Genomic DNA, 16,385 nt, shown 5'->3' on the forward strand with positions numbered 1-16,385 from the left:
CAGTTCTGGTCGCCCTACTATAGGAAAGATACAGAGGCTTTGGAGAGGGTGCAAAGAAGGTTTACCAGGATGCTGCCTGGACTGGAGGGCTTGCCTTATGGAGAAAGGTTGAATAAGCTCGGACTTTTCTCTCTGGAGAGGAGGAAGAGAGGAGACCTGATCGAGGTGTACAAGATAATGAGTGGAATAGATCAAGTCAATAGCCAGAGACTTTTCCCCAGGACGGGATTGACTGGTACAAGGGTCATAGTTTGAAGATATTAGGAGAAAGATATAAAGAGGACGTCAGAGGTAGGTTCTTTACGCAGAGAGTTGTGAATGCATGGAACATGTTTCCAGCTGTGGTGGTGGAAGCAGAGTCATTAGGGACATTTAAGTGACTGCTGGACACGCACGTGGATAGCAGTGAGTCGAGAGGTGTGTAGGTTAGGTTATTTTATTTTACATTAGGATTAATCCTCGGCACAATATCGTGGGCCAAAGGGCCTGTTCTATGCTGTACTTTTCAAAGTTCTCTCCCATCACATCAGGCAATGGGACCCTGTGTGAGAACCTCTCTGGCTATGTTGAGGGCATCTTGAAACCAACTGTACAGGGGACCCCCAGCTTCTGTCACGACACTACGGATTTCTTCCAGAAACTCAGCACCCACGGACCAGCCGAACCAGGAACATTCCTCGTCACAATGGATGTTTCCGCACTCTACACCAGCATCCCCCACAATGATGGCATCACGGCAACAGCCTCAGTACTCAACACCAACAACTGCCAATCTCCGAGTAGCGTCCTACAACTCATCCGCTTTATCCTCGACCACAACATTTTCACCTTTGACAACCAGTTCTTCATCCAGACACACAGAAAAGTCATGGAGACCAAATTTGTACCCCAATATGCCAACATTTTCATGCACAGGTTTGAACAAGGTTTCTTCTCTACACAGGATCTCCGACCAACATTGACAACATTTTCTTCCTCTGGACCCATGGTGAGGAGTCACTGATAAAACTATACAGTGATATCAACAAGTTTCATCCCACCATCAAACTCACCATGGATTACTCTTTAGTATCTATCTCATTCTTGGACACTTGCATCTCCATCAAATGATGAGCACTTCAGCACCTCAATCTACCGCAAACCCATGGATAACCTCACGATGCTACACTTCTCCAGCTTCCGCCTTAAACATATTAAAACAGCCATTCCCTACGCATACACAGGAGGAACGTTACGGGCACCAGGGCATCAATGTGGACTTCACCAGTTTCCTCATTTCGCCTTGTCCTGCCTTACCCCAGTTCCAACCTTCCAGCTCAGAACCATCTAGACTCCCTGCCTTCTTTCCTGATGAAGGGCTTTTGCCCAAAACGTCAATTTTCCTAGTCCTCAGATGCTGCCTACCTACTGTGCTTTTCCAGCACCACTCTAATCTAGACTCTGTACAACCCTGTCATGGCACCAATGCAAGACATGTCAGAGTGTTGACATGGATACCACCATTACACGTGGGGACACCACCCACTGTGTATGCGACAGTTACTCATGTGACTCAGCCAACGTTGCCGATCTCATACGCTGCAGGCAAGGATTCCCCGAGACATGGTACATTGGCGAGACCGAGCAGATGCTACAATAATGGATGAATGGACACCGCGCCAAAATCAACAGGCAGACCTGGTCCCTCCCAGTCGGGGAACACTTCAGCGGCCAGGGACGTTTGGCCTCAGATCTTCAGGTGTCCATGTTCCAAGATGGACTGCGGGACAGGCAACAACACAAAGTGGCCGAGCAGAGGCTGTTCGCCAAGTTCAGTATCCATGGGGATGGCCTCAACCCAGGACCTTGGGTTCATGTCACACTACAGGTGACCCCATTGCACTATACTGTCTCACACACATACACTCAAGCAGACCCTCTCATACACGCACACCCTTTCATAGAATTACACTCCATCACACTGACACATACACTTTACCAAGCATGCGCACACACAAACACACACACATACAAGTCTATGAAGTAAATTTGCATAATTATATTTGTAGATACATTCTATTTTGCTCAAAAAGCACACAATCTGTAGGCAGTCAATCCATGTGACATTTTATAAATTTCTACTTTGGAAACAGAACTAGTCTGACTCAAGATTGTGATACAGACAGACTCTAACCTCACACTTTCAATTCATTGTCTGAGCTGAGATGTCACCTCTTTTTAAATAAAATCTCAAGTCATTGTGAGGACGTGACTTAAAAGTAGTTCTGGGATTTACATATTAATGAAACGAAATCTGCAACCCATTCTAAAAGATGAAAGACTTAACAGCAATCTAGGTTGGTTCAATATGTCATTTCAGCTGCATGACACCGTAATCTTTTACTATAAATTCTGTGTCTTATGACCCTGCTTCACAACCACCTGATGAAGGAACAGCGCTCTGAAAGCTAGTACTTCCAAATAAACCTGTTGGACTATAACCTGGTGTTGTGATTTTTAACTTTGTCCACCCTTGTCCAACACCGGCTCCTCCACATCATTTTATAAAAGGGATAATGGCCCAGTTAAAAGGTATTTAACAGGTACTTACTAACTGGGGAATCTAATCAGGTCTAGGAGATGGTTAGTAAGAGTTGATTAATATTATAATGTTTTGTGGAGATCTGATGGGGATGGTATTGTTCTGTCTGCTACACTGATCCGGAGGTAAACCCTGCTAGGAGCAAGGGCTGATAAGATGTCAGGAAATGGTTACAGGGCAACATGGCGAGAAGCTGGAAAAACAATGACTTTGTGATGTTGCAATCTCCCAGACACAAATGATCAGCAGTAAACAGGCCCTCAATTATGTCACCCATAACTGATGCACTTGTTCAGAACAATTCAAAACAAGTTTATACAGTTGCATTATCCTCTCCAAGTGCTTCACGGGGAAAGCCCTCCACCAAGCTGAAGGTGTTGTTCCAGGACAGCCGAATGATGCTTGATCAGACAGGTAGCAACTCCAAAGCTTGGGGCCCAGTCTGATGATGAGTGATCAAAAAAAGGGACACACAAGTGGCTAGAATTGGAGAAGGCAAATCAGGGCAGGGTTTATACACTTAAAATCCTGAATAAAGAGACCTTGGTGTGCAGATTCATAGTTCCTTGAAAGTGGAGTCACAGGTAGATAGGATAGTGAAGGATGCGTTTGGTATGCTTGTCAGAGTATTGCGAATCAGAGTTGGGAGGCCATTTTGCGGCTGCACAGTACACTGGTGAGACGACTTTTGGAATACTGTGTGCAATTCTGGTCTCCCTCCTATAGGAATGATGTTGTGAAACTTGAGTGGGCTCAGAAAAGATTTACAATGTGTTACGTCACAGGGTAGACCCCTCTGCTGATTTAAACCAGCCACACAGAGAAAGCTCATCTCATGCTGTAATCAGTTTAAATTTCCAGAGGCAAAGAACTATCCCAGAGGTTACTATTTAAAGTAAAAATTAATTCTTTTTTTTCCCTTTAAGTCCAACAGAGAACATTAGACAACTATTTACAACCCCTTTCTCTTAAACCAATCTTTTACCTCCCACTCTACACTACTGGTCTGATTTTAAAAATCCCCAATTAAGATTTACAAAAAAAAAATCACATTTCAAAACCAGTCAGCTTTGTCCATTCTCCCTTATAGATTTTCCTCTAGGTCGGTTTCTTATAGACAGGAACCTTGCAGACACCTCTTCAGCTAGCAGTCCATATTTGTTGGTGTCCTTCACAGTTCTCTTCATAAATGTTCAAAATATCCAGTTATATACCCCAAAACATCAGATCATTTGATTTGTTTTGATGTTGTCAATATACTAAATTCAAATTTGATTGGACTTTGGTATCTTGGGGCATAATTTAAGTGGATTGGCTGAATTTGATTTTTTTTTATCATGGCAACTCAGCTGCACTATTGGTTTCACAAATGTTACATTTTAACTTCTCTCAGTACACTCTATGCCTAAGTCCATGCCAGCTTCCAGTCTCTCGAAGATACAGTATACACCTATACCTTCATAACAAACTACATGGGCAGGGATTTAAAGGTTTGAGCTGTAGGGAGAGGCTGAATATGTTGGGGCTATTTTCCCTGGAGTATCCGAGGTATGAAATCATAAGGAGCATGGATAGGATAAATAGACTCCCTGGGGTGAAGGAGTCCAGAACTAGAGGGCATAGGTTTAGGGTGAGAGGAGAAAGATATAAAAGGCTCCTGAGAAGCAGCTTTTTCACACAGAGGATGTTGTATGGAGTGAGCTGCCAGAGGAAGTGGTGGAGGCTGGCACTTTTACAGCATTTAAAAGGCATCTGGATGGGGACATGAATAGGAAGAGTTTAGAGCGATTTGGGCCAAGTGTTGGCAAATGGGACTAGATTAGTTTAGGATATCTGGTTGGCATGGACAAGTTAGACCAAAGGGTATGTTTCAGTGCTGTACATCTCTATGACTAAGTGCAGAGACCTTGGAGGGTTATAGATTTGGAGGATTTGGCAGATAGGGATGGGTCATGGAACTGCTGAAATACGTCTCTACGGCTTCATTCTCAGTTTACCGCTCCCCATTGAAAGCACTAGCCATTAAAAAAGATAAAAAAAGGCAACAGAATTTCTAAAAAAAAAACACTTTGTTACTTTGTTTATTGCATTATTGCAAGAGACAAAATGCTAATCACAGACACTCCACTACGAGCTATGCCAGACTGTCACATGGACTATCACATCCAAGACAGCAGTAAAAACCCTCATCATCCAAAATGTGATTATACAAAGACTGCTCTGGACCAGAGATTTCATTCTTCCTTTCACAAGGTCCTCCTCTTAAATAAATGAGTTTGATTACATTACACTGCTCTCAGTCCAGGAGCTGATGAGGGATTCGGAGCTTGAGGCTGGAGGATCAGTGTCAGTATTTCTGACTCAGTTCAAAGGGCACTTTGTGTTATCATCTTTAAAACTGGGGCTCCGTTTTATTTAGGATTTCCACACAATGGTCCCTGGCCAATGACAGTGCAGATAATTAATGGGTAAGAAGAGCAGTAACATTTGTTTAATTATCAGTCCTACTGCTAGCTTTATGCAGAACTTTATCTTTGTTTACAGCTGTGGTATGTGGCTCTGTCTTTGTGCAGCATCATTTCATCTTCAATCCTGCAGCTCAACATCCATCCCACAGGATATTTACTGAAGCAGTGGGAATACCAGGGATAATAAATACAACATGGGGAAATCCACAGCATTGGACAGGATGAAAAGGGAGGCTAATCACCCAGACCCTGCTCAGGAGGCCTCCAAGAATCCTTCATTTGACCTGACCGCTTTTCGCAAGCAAAAGAATTGTGGCTACATCACTCTTACCCACATTGCATGACGATTAAGATATGTAGGACTGATGATGGCAAGGAGAAGTGTGAACAGGATTTAATGAATGCTTTGTCACAGGTGGACACAGATGGAGCTAGAACTTTCCCACTGTCTGTCTGAGCAACACAATGGTTAATTTGGCTCATAGGCCTCTTGGAGACTTTTTAAAAAAAAAGTTGATGTAAAAAGAAAATCACCAAAGTTGAAGGTGATCGTGAATTTCAGCATCCCTCAGGTAAACACGGCAGATTCATCATAAGCAGATGGTTGCTACACATCTACAGTGAATGAATTCCCCCCCCATACTTTGAATCATTTACTGCTGTAGAAGAGACATTATTCTATCATTTAGCTTAGAAAAAAACTGGATGATTGAGGATATTCCAACCTGATCAGCATCAAGTCTAATTACATTTCATCAAAAATCCAGACTTTCAAAAAATGAGATTTGAGGATCACATTCTGCAATTGCACTCAATCAGTCCCACGCCATACCATCATCAGAACCTGACTGTGCGTGCAGTCAGATGTAGCTCACACCCTAATCAATAAATTGAGATTTCTGCTGATCTAGTTTTTGAAAACATACCCAACTTCTCCGTCTGCCAAAGGAGACCTCTTACTTTAATGTTTCACCTGAAAGGTGGCATCACCAACAGTATAGCGTCCCATCAGGACTGCACAGGGACTAAGCCACATTTTGAGCTCAATGGTCTGGAGTGAGACTTAAACTCACTGTCTTCTGGCTATGACACTGAGTGCTACCCACTCAGAATTCAAAATGTCCCAAAGTGTCAGGTGATGACCATACCTTGGGGTTTGATATTGCGGAAGGAGTTTGTTGTATCTCTCCTACTCTATATGTTTGTCAGGGCTACATTCAGGCTGTATAACTGGTCTCTCGGCCTCTCCCCTTTGGAAGGTGTGGGCAGAGGCGCATGATCACTATCAGTAACCTCAGCTGGGAGCTCCAAAAACACAAACACCAACAAGATCAAACATCAAGCTCAGCTACGATGGCATTCATTGCCGAATAACTGATATGTTCCACTGTTTGAATCATCTTCAGAAATAGGTTTTGCTGAAATGGGACTTGATGCTGTTTTTGTTAGAGAGTAGAAGGTTGAGAAGCAACTTAATTGAGCCATGTAAGATAATCAGAGGGCTAGATAGGTCGGACAGTGAGAGCCTTTTAACTCTGATGGCGATGGCTAACATGAGGGGACATAGCTTTAAACTTGGGGGGGGGGGGGGGTGGTGGTGATAGATATGGGACAGATGTCAGAGGTAGTTTCTTTACTCAGACCGTTGTATGGGTGTGGAACACCCTGCCTGCAACAGTAGTAGACTCACCAACTGTTAGGGCATTTAAATGGGCAATGGATAGACACATGGACGAGAATCGAATAGTGTAGGTTAGATGGGCTTCAGATTGGTTCCACAGTCGGCGCAACATCGAGGGCCAAAGGGCCTGAACTGCACTGGAACATTCTATATTCTATATGTGCTTTTAGAGGATTAAAACAATAACCAAGCTTACTGGCAGAAATAAATCCATTTACCTTTAAAAAAATCTAACAAATATAATTTTATGGATAATTTCTCAGGCATGTCCCTTGTGCTCGATGTGAATAGAGACAGACATTTACTGCCTCTCTGGGGCTGCTTTGTCTCTCAAACATTCTCTAATTGCTGCCTCAGAGTCACTCAAATTACTCAACTGTACACCACCTTGTGAAAGAACCACAATTTGTACTTCCCAAACAGCAAACTTGAGGGTTTTCAGAAGGGGAGAAAAAAAATTGAAGATTTTCTTGGGCAATGTTTCCAAGTAAATGTTCTGTTGCCAAGAAAGTCAAAAAGCACCAGCAATCAGTACAACATAACAACCTTGAGTATCAGCAATTGATATCAGGCTAGTGCAATTCAGTAAACAGCCCCTCCTTCTTAGTGGGGGTGGGGGTGTTTGTCCATGAATGGGGAAGGCTGCAATAATATTAGTCTCATTGGAATTCCATCATCTGTTGGGAGTTCGAATGGAGAGGAAAACAGACTAGTTCCAAAGCAAGCCATGCTGTCATAGAAGCAATCTCCTTGCTGCACTAATATCACTTCCTAGCCTTGTTCATTCAAGGCTGTTTCTGGTTCAAGAAAGGCATCAACTGATTCAGTACAATAAACTAAATACAACAGCATTAGAGGGCTTTTCTTTTTAAAAAAAAGAAGCATGATTTCAATTTGAGTTCACAGATCATTCAAATTAAGTAACTTTGAATTGCACTTTTCAAATAAGATTTTGATTCCAGCTGCTACAGTGCTCAAGACTCTAAGCACGTGGCACAGAGAGGGGCACAGAGCTATGGAGATTAAACCATCTTTATGGAAACCCTGCGGCAGTCTCCAAATGTTTGATAAAGGTTAGTCAGTAAATAACACATTCTTCAAAGCGAAAGTTAGAAGCAAGTCAGGGTATAATAGAATGGAGAATGTAAATGGGATGTATAAGCCACTCAGTAGGGATATTGCCCATTACCTTTGGTTACTGTGTGTGTATTTATAATATTATAAACACCTAAATAACGACATTCAGCATAAAACTAGAGTATTATCTCGCATCATTCAGCTGCCTTGCGACAGTCAGGATTTCCTTGGCACCTTTGCTCAGCAGTAGGTTAGCCAAATGCATCCCTAATTTCTCAGCTGCTATCTGCGAGTGCTGAGGTATTTTCTTTGCTGTGACCCCAACGTGCTGAACATCGTCATCACCGCGATCTTCATCCTGAGGGAAAGACAGATGTTGGCCATTTTATTCCGAATATTTTTAAGTTTTGGAATTTCTTGCTAAAATAAATTACATTTGAAAGAAACTGATCAAGGGGATGATAGCCCGCAGGACATAACAGTTACGTCAAATGGACAAACCCAGTTTAAATGCCATCGCAGTTCATTAGCAACTCATTGCCTCCATCGAGTGCAGAAGTCGTGGATTCAAGCCTCACTCCCATCCTACATTGCTCAATGAAATCTTAAACTGAGATTCCAGTAACTGCCAGATCAACATTCCTCTGTTAATCTAAATTACTCACCTCGACTTCATGCAGGATTATACAGTGTACAAATGTAGCCATTTTACTGATGACACTGACTGCACTTCATTGTTATTTGAAAATGCTTCAAGACATTCTGACAAAGTGATGAGGTGCTACATAAATGCAGGGTCACACTGAGACACTAGATGATCTCTTACTGAAAATTCATTTTGAACTAGCAAGCACTTGGAAACCATGGAACATTCCTGGATGCCAAAGGAATATCTGCATCACTATGGCACCCATCCCATCCCAATGGAGCTTCACAGTCAGTTAAGTACCAAGTACTTTTGAAGTAAAGTCGCGGTTGGCTTGTAGGGAAATACTGATTTTTACATACAAAAAGCACAAAAATGTAATAAATGATTAGAATCATAGAGATATACAGCACAGAAACAGACCCTTGGTCCAACTCGTCCATGTCAACCAGATATTCTAACCTAATCTAGTCCCATTTGCCAGCACTTGGCCCATATCCCTCCAAACCCTTCCTATTCATATACTCTTCCAGATGCCTTTTATTTTTTTTTTATAGATATTTTTATTAGAAATTTAACATTTTTTTTTTATAGATATTTTTATTAGAAATTTAACATTTTTTCAGATGCCTTTTAAATGTTGCAATTGTACCAGCCTCCACCACATCCTCTGGCAGCTCATTCCATACACGTACCACCCTCTGCGTGAAAAAAGTTGCCTTTTATATCTTTCCCCCCTCACTCTAAACCTATGCCCTCTAGTTCTGGACTCCCCAAACCCAGGGAAAAGACCTTGCCTCTTTACCCTATCCATGCCCATCACGACTTTATAAACCTCTAAGGTCACCCCTCAGCCTCCGATGCTCCAGGGAAAACAGCCTCAGCCTACTCAGCCTTTCCCTATAGCTCAAATCCTCCAACCCTGGCAACATCCTTGTAAATCTTTTTCTGAACCCTTTCAAGTTTCATAACATCCTTCCGATAGGAAGGAGACCAGAATTGAACATGATATTCCAAAAGCAGCCTAACCAATGTCCTGTACAGCTGCAACATGACCTCCCAACTCCTATACTCCATGCTGAGCAATAAAGGAAAGCATACCAGATGCCTTCTACACTATCCTATCTACGTACGACTCTATTTTCAAGGAACAATGAACGCTACTTTGCTGATCAGAGTCAGTTTGCAGCTGTTGGTGAAGCTGATCTGAAGATCCTGGACATTAAGATCCATGAATTGAGTGAGATGTTCCAGAACATTCAACAGAGCTGTCGGCAAATGGAAGCAGGTGTATTAGGAAGGAGGCACTGAATTTTTAGAAGTTCAGTACTAAGGTTCAGGAATGCCTTTAATTAATTAAAACTTTTTTTTTTCTTTGTTGTGGGACTGGTCGAGGATATAGAGATAAGGAAGAGTATGCACTTGAAGGGATTTGAATGCAAGAGTAAGAATTTTAAATTTGAAGTTTTGGAACCACTGGCAGTATTGCTCATTAAGCATTGGAGTGGCAAAATCACTTAGCACAGAAAGCCACTTAGTCCATTGTGACTTTGACCCTTTGAAAGAGTTATCCAATCAGTCCCCTGGGCCAGATGGAATTTATCCTATGGTTCTATGGAAAGCTGGGGAGGAGACTGCAGAGCCTTTGGCTTTGATCTCTATGTCGCCATTGTCTACAGGAATAGTGCCAGAAGACTGGAGGATAGCAAATGTTCCCTTGTTCAAGAAGGGGAGTAGAGACAACCCTGGCAATTATAAACCACTGAGCCTTACTTCGGTTGTGGGTAAAGTATTGGAAAGGTTATAAGGGATAGGATTTACAAACATCTAGAGAGGAGTAAGTTTATTAGGGATAGTCAACACAGTTTTGTGTAAGGTAGATCGTGCCTCAGAAACCTTATTGAGTTCTTTGAGATGGTGATCAAACAGGCTTATGAGGGTAAAACAGTTGATGTAGTGTGTTTGGATTTCAGTAAGGCATTTGATAAGGTCCCTCACAGTAGGCTATTGCACAAAGTACGGAAATGTGGGAATGAGGGTGATTTAGCAGTTTGGATCAGAAATTGGCTAGCTGAAAGAAGACAGGATGGTAGTTGATGGGAAATATTCATCCTGGAGCTCAGTTACCAGTGGTATACTGCAGGGATCTGTTTGGGGCCATGGGTATTTGTCATTTTTATGTATGATTCGACAAGGGCGTAGACGGATGGATTAGTAAATTTGCGGATGACACTAAGGTTGGAGGAGTGGTGGACAGTGCTGAAGGATGTTCCAGGTTACAAAGAGACATAGATAAGCTGCAGAGCTGGGCTGAGAGGTGGAAAATGGAGTTTAATGCAGAAAAGTGTGAGGGGGATTCACTTTGGAATGAACAGGAATGCAGAGTACTGGGCTAATGGTAAGATTCTTGGCACCGTAGATGAGCAGAGAGATCTCGGTATACATGTACTTAGATTCCTGAAAGCTGCCACCCAGTTTGATAGGATTAAGATGATATATGGTGTGTTAGCTTTTATTGGTAAAGGGACTGAATTTCAGAACCATGAGATCATGCTGCAGCTGTACAAAGCTCTGGTGCGGCCACACTTGGGGTATTGTGTACAGTTCTGGTCACCGCATTATAGGAAGGATGTGTAAGCATTGGAAAGGGTACAGAGGAGATTTACCAGGATGTTGCCTGGTATGGAAGGAAGGTCATACAAGGAAAGGCTGAGGGACTTGAGGCTGTTTTCAATAGAGAGAAGAAGGTTGAGAGGTGACTTATTTGAGACATATACGATAATCAGAGGGTTAGATAGAGTGGACAGTGAGAGCCGTTTTCCTCGGATGGTGATGGCTAGCACAAGGGGACATAACTTTAAATTGAGGGGTGATAGATATAGGACAGATGTCAGAGGTAGTTTCTTTACTCAGGGAATTAGGGGTGTGGAACGCACTACCTGTCATTGGATAAACATATGGATGAAAATGGAACAGTGTGGGTTAGATGGGCTTCGGATTGGTTCCACAAGTCGGCACAAGATCAAGGGCCGAAGGGCTTGTACTGTGCTGTAATGTTCTATCCTTCACTCCAAGCTCTCTTTGTTCAGCATCACTCCCCAGGATCTTACCATTAAGTGTGTAAGCCCTGCTCTGATTTCCTTTTCCAAAATGCAGCAACTCACATTTATCTAAATTAAACTGCATCTGCCACTCCTCAGCCCATCTGATCAAGATCCTGTTGTAATCTGAGGTAACCTCCTTCACCGTCAACTACACCTCCAATTTTGGTGTCATCTGCAAACTTACTAAACTATGCCTATGTTACTGATAAATATTGGCCTCAGGGCACTGGGAATAATCCTTTATTTCCTTTTAAAAAAAAAATTGAGAGTATTTAAAAATCCATTGAGAGGACAGATGGGACCCCAACATCGCAGCACTACCCTGAGCTAAAAATCTGAGTTGTAGTTGTACCTGGGTTTGAGGTGATATACTCGTTTGCATAGTCTCTTTCAAACTGTCAGATCCATCAAGACTGTACACAGCCCCTGTGAGGTAGAGCTGCAATTGAAAGACAGAATTAAAATGTAACCTTGAAGAAAAATTTGCAAACAGATGTCAGTCTCAACATCAAAAGCAGGGCCTGTGGAGAGAGAAGCAGAGTTAATGCTTAAATCCAATGCAATTCTGCAGCAGCATTTCCTGTTGGTACAGTGGATCTCCAACATCTTCAGTAAGTACTTTACTCTCATCAAAAGTAGCATTACCTGGTTTTCATTAACGGCACTGTGAACAGCAACAGGAACACTGCAGCCTCCCTCCTACTCAAAACAGGAAACACAACCAATTAACTTCTTTCCAAGCACCTCAACCACACAATAAAAATGACACCCATCCCTCGAGGAGAGTGAGAAAGAATAAAAAATGCTGAACTTCATCAAAGAAAGGTTTACAGCCTCAATCCCAGTCTGGACCACTCACTAATGTCAGGTGACTGTATCCCAGCACTGGCTGCTGGAACAATAGCAATATCGCCCTGACTCTCCACTGCTCTGCAGCGATTCCAACCACAGTCTGAACAGACACCTAGTGCCAATAGAATTGAATTCAACTGGAATGCAGTGTGCTCTTACCCAGCACCTCCCCAGCAGATAATGTAAGGTGGTACAAAAATACAGGAACAGAATAGACCATTTGGTCCTTCCAACCTGCTCCACCATTCAAAATGATCACGTCTGATCATCCAACTCAGTAACCTTTCCCACTTTCTCCCCATACCCTTTGATCCTTTAGCCTATTGGAACATCATGTTGCAGCTGTACAGGATGTTGGTAACATCCACAACCACCTGATGAAGGAGCAGCATTCCGAAAGCTAATGCTTACAATTAAATCTGTTGGACTATAACCTGGTGTTGTGTGATTTGTAACTAAGGATGTTGGTAAGGCCACCTTTGGAATACAGAATACAATCCTGGTCACCGTTCTAAAGGAAGGATGCGGTCAAACTTGAGATGGTGCAGAAAAAACTTACAAGAATGTTGCTGGGATTGGAGGGTTTGAGTTATAGGGAGAGGCTGAATAGGCTGGGGTTTTCCATTTCTCGTCAGCGGCTGAGGTTATAGAGATTCATAAAACCACGAGGGGCATGGATAGGGTGAATAGTCAAGGTCTTTTCGTTTGGGTGGGATCGTCCAAAACTAGAGGGCATATGTTTAAGGTGAGAAGGAAAATATTTTAAAAAGGACCTGAGGGATAACTTTTTCACACAGAGGGTGGTGTGCGTATGAAATGAGGTGCCAAAGGAAGTGGTACAATTACAATATTTAAAAGGCATCTGGATGGGTATATGAATAGGAAGGGATATGGGCCAAATGGGACTAGGTCAGATTTGGATGTCAGGTCAGCATGGATGAGTTGGACCGGGAGGGTCTGTATCCGTACTGTATGACTAACTACATTTAACTCCTCCTTGAAAGCACTCAATGTTTCACGCCTCAGCCACTTTCTGTGACAGAATTCCACAGGCTCCCCACTCTCTGGGTGATGAAACTTCTCATCTCAGTCGTAAATGGCAGAACTCCTATCTTTAGATGGTGAACTCCTCGTTCTGGACTTCCCAGTCATAGGGAGAATGCAGGAAACATGTTCCCAATCTAATCCTGGTAGAATTTTATAGATTACTATTAGATTCATTCTTCTGAACTCCAGTGAATATAATCCTAACCAAGCAGATATGGCATGGTTCCAGTTCTGTTTCTGGAATAAACCAGTCCGACACCAACGTGGCAGATTGTGGAGCAGCCTAGTTGCTTCTGCTTTGATTCAAATGGTGAGCTAAGGTGCGGACAGAGTCTGCAGTTCCAGGATGTGGACTACTGACAGAGGATCAATACTCTTTCAGAGGATGAAATAAGAATTCTTTATGAGTTCTTCTGAGGTAAAACTGGGAGTGCACAGAGTACAGGTTAACATTTTCTGTTCAGGGGCTATGATATGTTAATCTGCCTTTCTCTTTCAGACTGTTGACTGACCTTTCCAGCATTTTCTGATTTGATAGTCAATTATTTGTAACTTTCTCACCAATGGCTAAACATATAGCAACCAAGATCCAGGCAATTAAATGAGTATAGCAGCAAGTTTAAGCTAGTTTTGACTGTACCAGGTGCTTCATGAAGGAACGCTCAGCAATACAGCGCAGGACCGTTTCAGTGTCATTGAGAGCAGAAACCATGTCCAGGACAGCAGTGTCATTCATTCTCACTTCTACACCTAAGGCACCCTGAAACCAAACAGCAAAACACACACACACACATTAAATCACAGCTGAAGAGTTTAACATGTTTTGTACACAACAGCCAGGAAAATTAACACAACAAAAAAAGACACTTCTATATTCTACTTGTCTCATCACTTTATTGAACACAGAAAAGGGTTAAAATTCACAAATATCCACTTTCCAACAAGAGCTCTCAGGTGCAATTTACACATTTCTGAACAAACCGGTGAGTCAACATCAGGGGAAAAACCTGAAGCTTCCTGCTACAGACTCTTTATTGCAGCAGTTTGACTGTTGGAAGTTTGATAAAAAGGTAACTCTGAACATTCAATCATCCAAAAGGAATTTAGGGATCGGTAATAGATACAACAATTACACCCTATGAATGAAAAACCTGTTTTTCTCTTTCCAAGCACTGATGAAGCCACTGGGTGTATGCAGCATTCTGATGATGCCACAGTGATTGTGAGAGTTTGACCCATGGTTATAAAGTGGACACAGGTGGGGGTTAAGATCACAATGCCCTGTCCGTACTAACTGCGCAGAAGTTGTATAGTGCTCACATACCTGACCCACAGCATACATACAATCTTCAGGCTGTAGAACCTGCAAGAAAAATACAATCAATTTAACTGCTGTTTACTGAAAATAAGAGCATCTGGTAGCTCAGTAAATATCTCATTTCCTACTTTCTGTCTAAGCAGAAGAAGAATAGTCAGTAACCCACTGTGGACAATAAAACAATGACAACAGAAATTGCTTGTTGTTTGCAGTTGGAGAGGCATCAGTGTTCCAACATCAGAAACTAACCTCTGCTCGTTCACCAAGCAGAAAAAATGACAACTTTAGAATGGAAACTACGCTTGTGTTGTAGGTCTGTGTGGACAGAGCTAGCTGCTCATTAAGGCCACTTGACACATTACAAAGTCACCTGCCCAGAATTAAACTGGATAGTTCCACACACTGAAGCTTCCAATTATTAAGCTGATTACAACGCTCCATCGCAAATCCAGGTCATGTTGCAGCTTCTAATGAGGAACTACACCCGAGAGCCCAGCAGGCTCTGCAATGCTTTGTCATGGATGTGTATATCCCTTGTCTGTGACAAAATGTGGATACTGTTCACTAGCTTACACTTGCTCTTGGCATGTTTCAGTCTGGGCATTACTCTGGCGCCAGGGGCATGGACAAACGCATCACTAAACCAAGCGGTGATAATGCGTTCTCGGGGCATAGAAACAGGAAATAGTGGTGAAAGAAAATTATTCGCAACTTTATCACAAGGTTTTATCATCATCCCTTGGGTTAACTGGAACTCAATTCACCACCTTCAACCTCCACCCCCCTGCCACGATGAACAATGGCAGCAGTGTGTCACTGTTGTGTGCACTGCAGCTACTCACCAGGACAGTACCTACAAACATGACCAACTAAAGGACAAAGACAGCATGAGCACACCACCCCATGCAAGTTCCTCTCCAAACCACTCACAATCCTGACCTGGAAATAAATGACCCGTCCTTCATGGTCTGGGTCAATTTCCTGGAAATCCCTCCTTAACAGGATTGTAGATATCCCTAAACCCCCAAGGCCTGCAGCAGTTCAAGAAGGCAGCTTTGTAAAATTAATTAACAGACTGCGAGCATCATTGGCTAGGCTAGCATTTATTGTCCATCCTTAATTGCCCAGAGGACAGTTTAAGAGTCTGGAGGGATGGTGAAAATACGACAGGGCTACTTCTTCAGCCAGATTCTCGCCCACCCTCTGACAACCCCTTCTCTCCCCTCCAACACACCCCTTGCTGGCCTCTTACCCACCCTCGATCTCTTCATAGCCAACTGCCGCTGCGACATTGACCGTCTCAACCTGTCCACCCCTCTTACACACTCCAACCTCTCACCCTCGGAACGTGCAGCCTTCCACTCCCTCTGCTCCAGCCCCAACCTCACCATCAAACCGGCAGACAAGGGAGGCGCGGTAGTAGTTTGGCGCACCGATCTTTACACTGCTGAGGCTAAACGCCAGCTCGCAGATACCTCCTCCTACTGCCCCCTTGACCATGACCCCACCTCCCACCACCAAACCACCATCTCCCAGACCATCCATAACCTCATCACCTCGGGGGATTTCCCATCCACCGCCTCCAACCTCATCGTCCCACAACCCCGCACC

At 43.1% G+C, this 16,385-nt stretch overlaps 1 protein-coding gene across 1 annotated transcript in view; it reads right to left on the minus strand.

The window, feature by feature from the left end:
* Nucleotides 1–7,839: 7,839 nt before the first annotated feature.
* Nucleotides 7,840–16,385, minus strand: part of hmbsb (hydroxymethylbilane synthase, b) — a 26,765-nt gene continuing 18,219 nt past the window's right edge. The window contains exons 10-14 of the mRNA XM_043677762.1: nt 14,781–14,819; nt 14,097–14,216; nt 12,203–12,256; nt 11,910–11,996; nt 7,840–8,165 (exon numbers count right to left, since the gene is read on the minus strand). Of these exons, the coding sequence (XP_043533697.1) occupies nt 7,992–8,165; nt 11,910–11,996; nt 12,203–12,256; nt 14,097–14,216; nt 14,781–14,819 (474 nt within the window). The 3' untranslated portion in view covers nt 7,840–7,991. The remainder of the gene's footprint in view (nt 8,166–11,909; nt 11,997–12,202; nt 12,257–14,096; nt 14,217–14,780; nt 14,820–16,385) is intronic.

This window comes from Chiloscyllium plagiosum, chromosome 36, assembly GCF_004010195.1.
Source record: "Chiloscyllium plagiosum isolate BGI_BamShark_2017 chromosome 36, ASM401019v2, whole genome shotgun sequence".
Taxonomy (NCBI): domain Eukaryota; kingdom Metazoa; phylum Chordata; class Chondrichthyes; order Orectolobiformes; family Hemiscylliidae; genus Chiloscyllium; species Chiloscyllium plagiosum.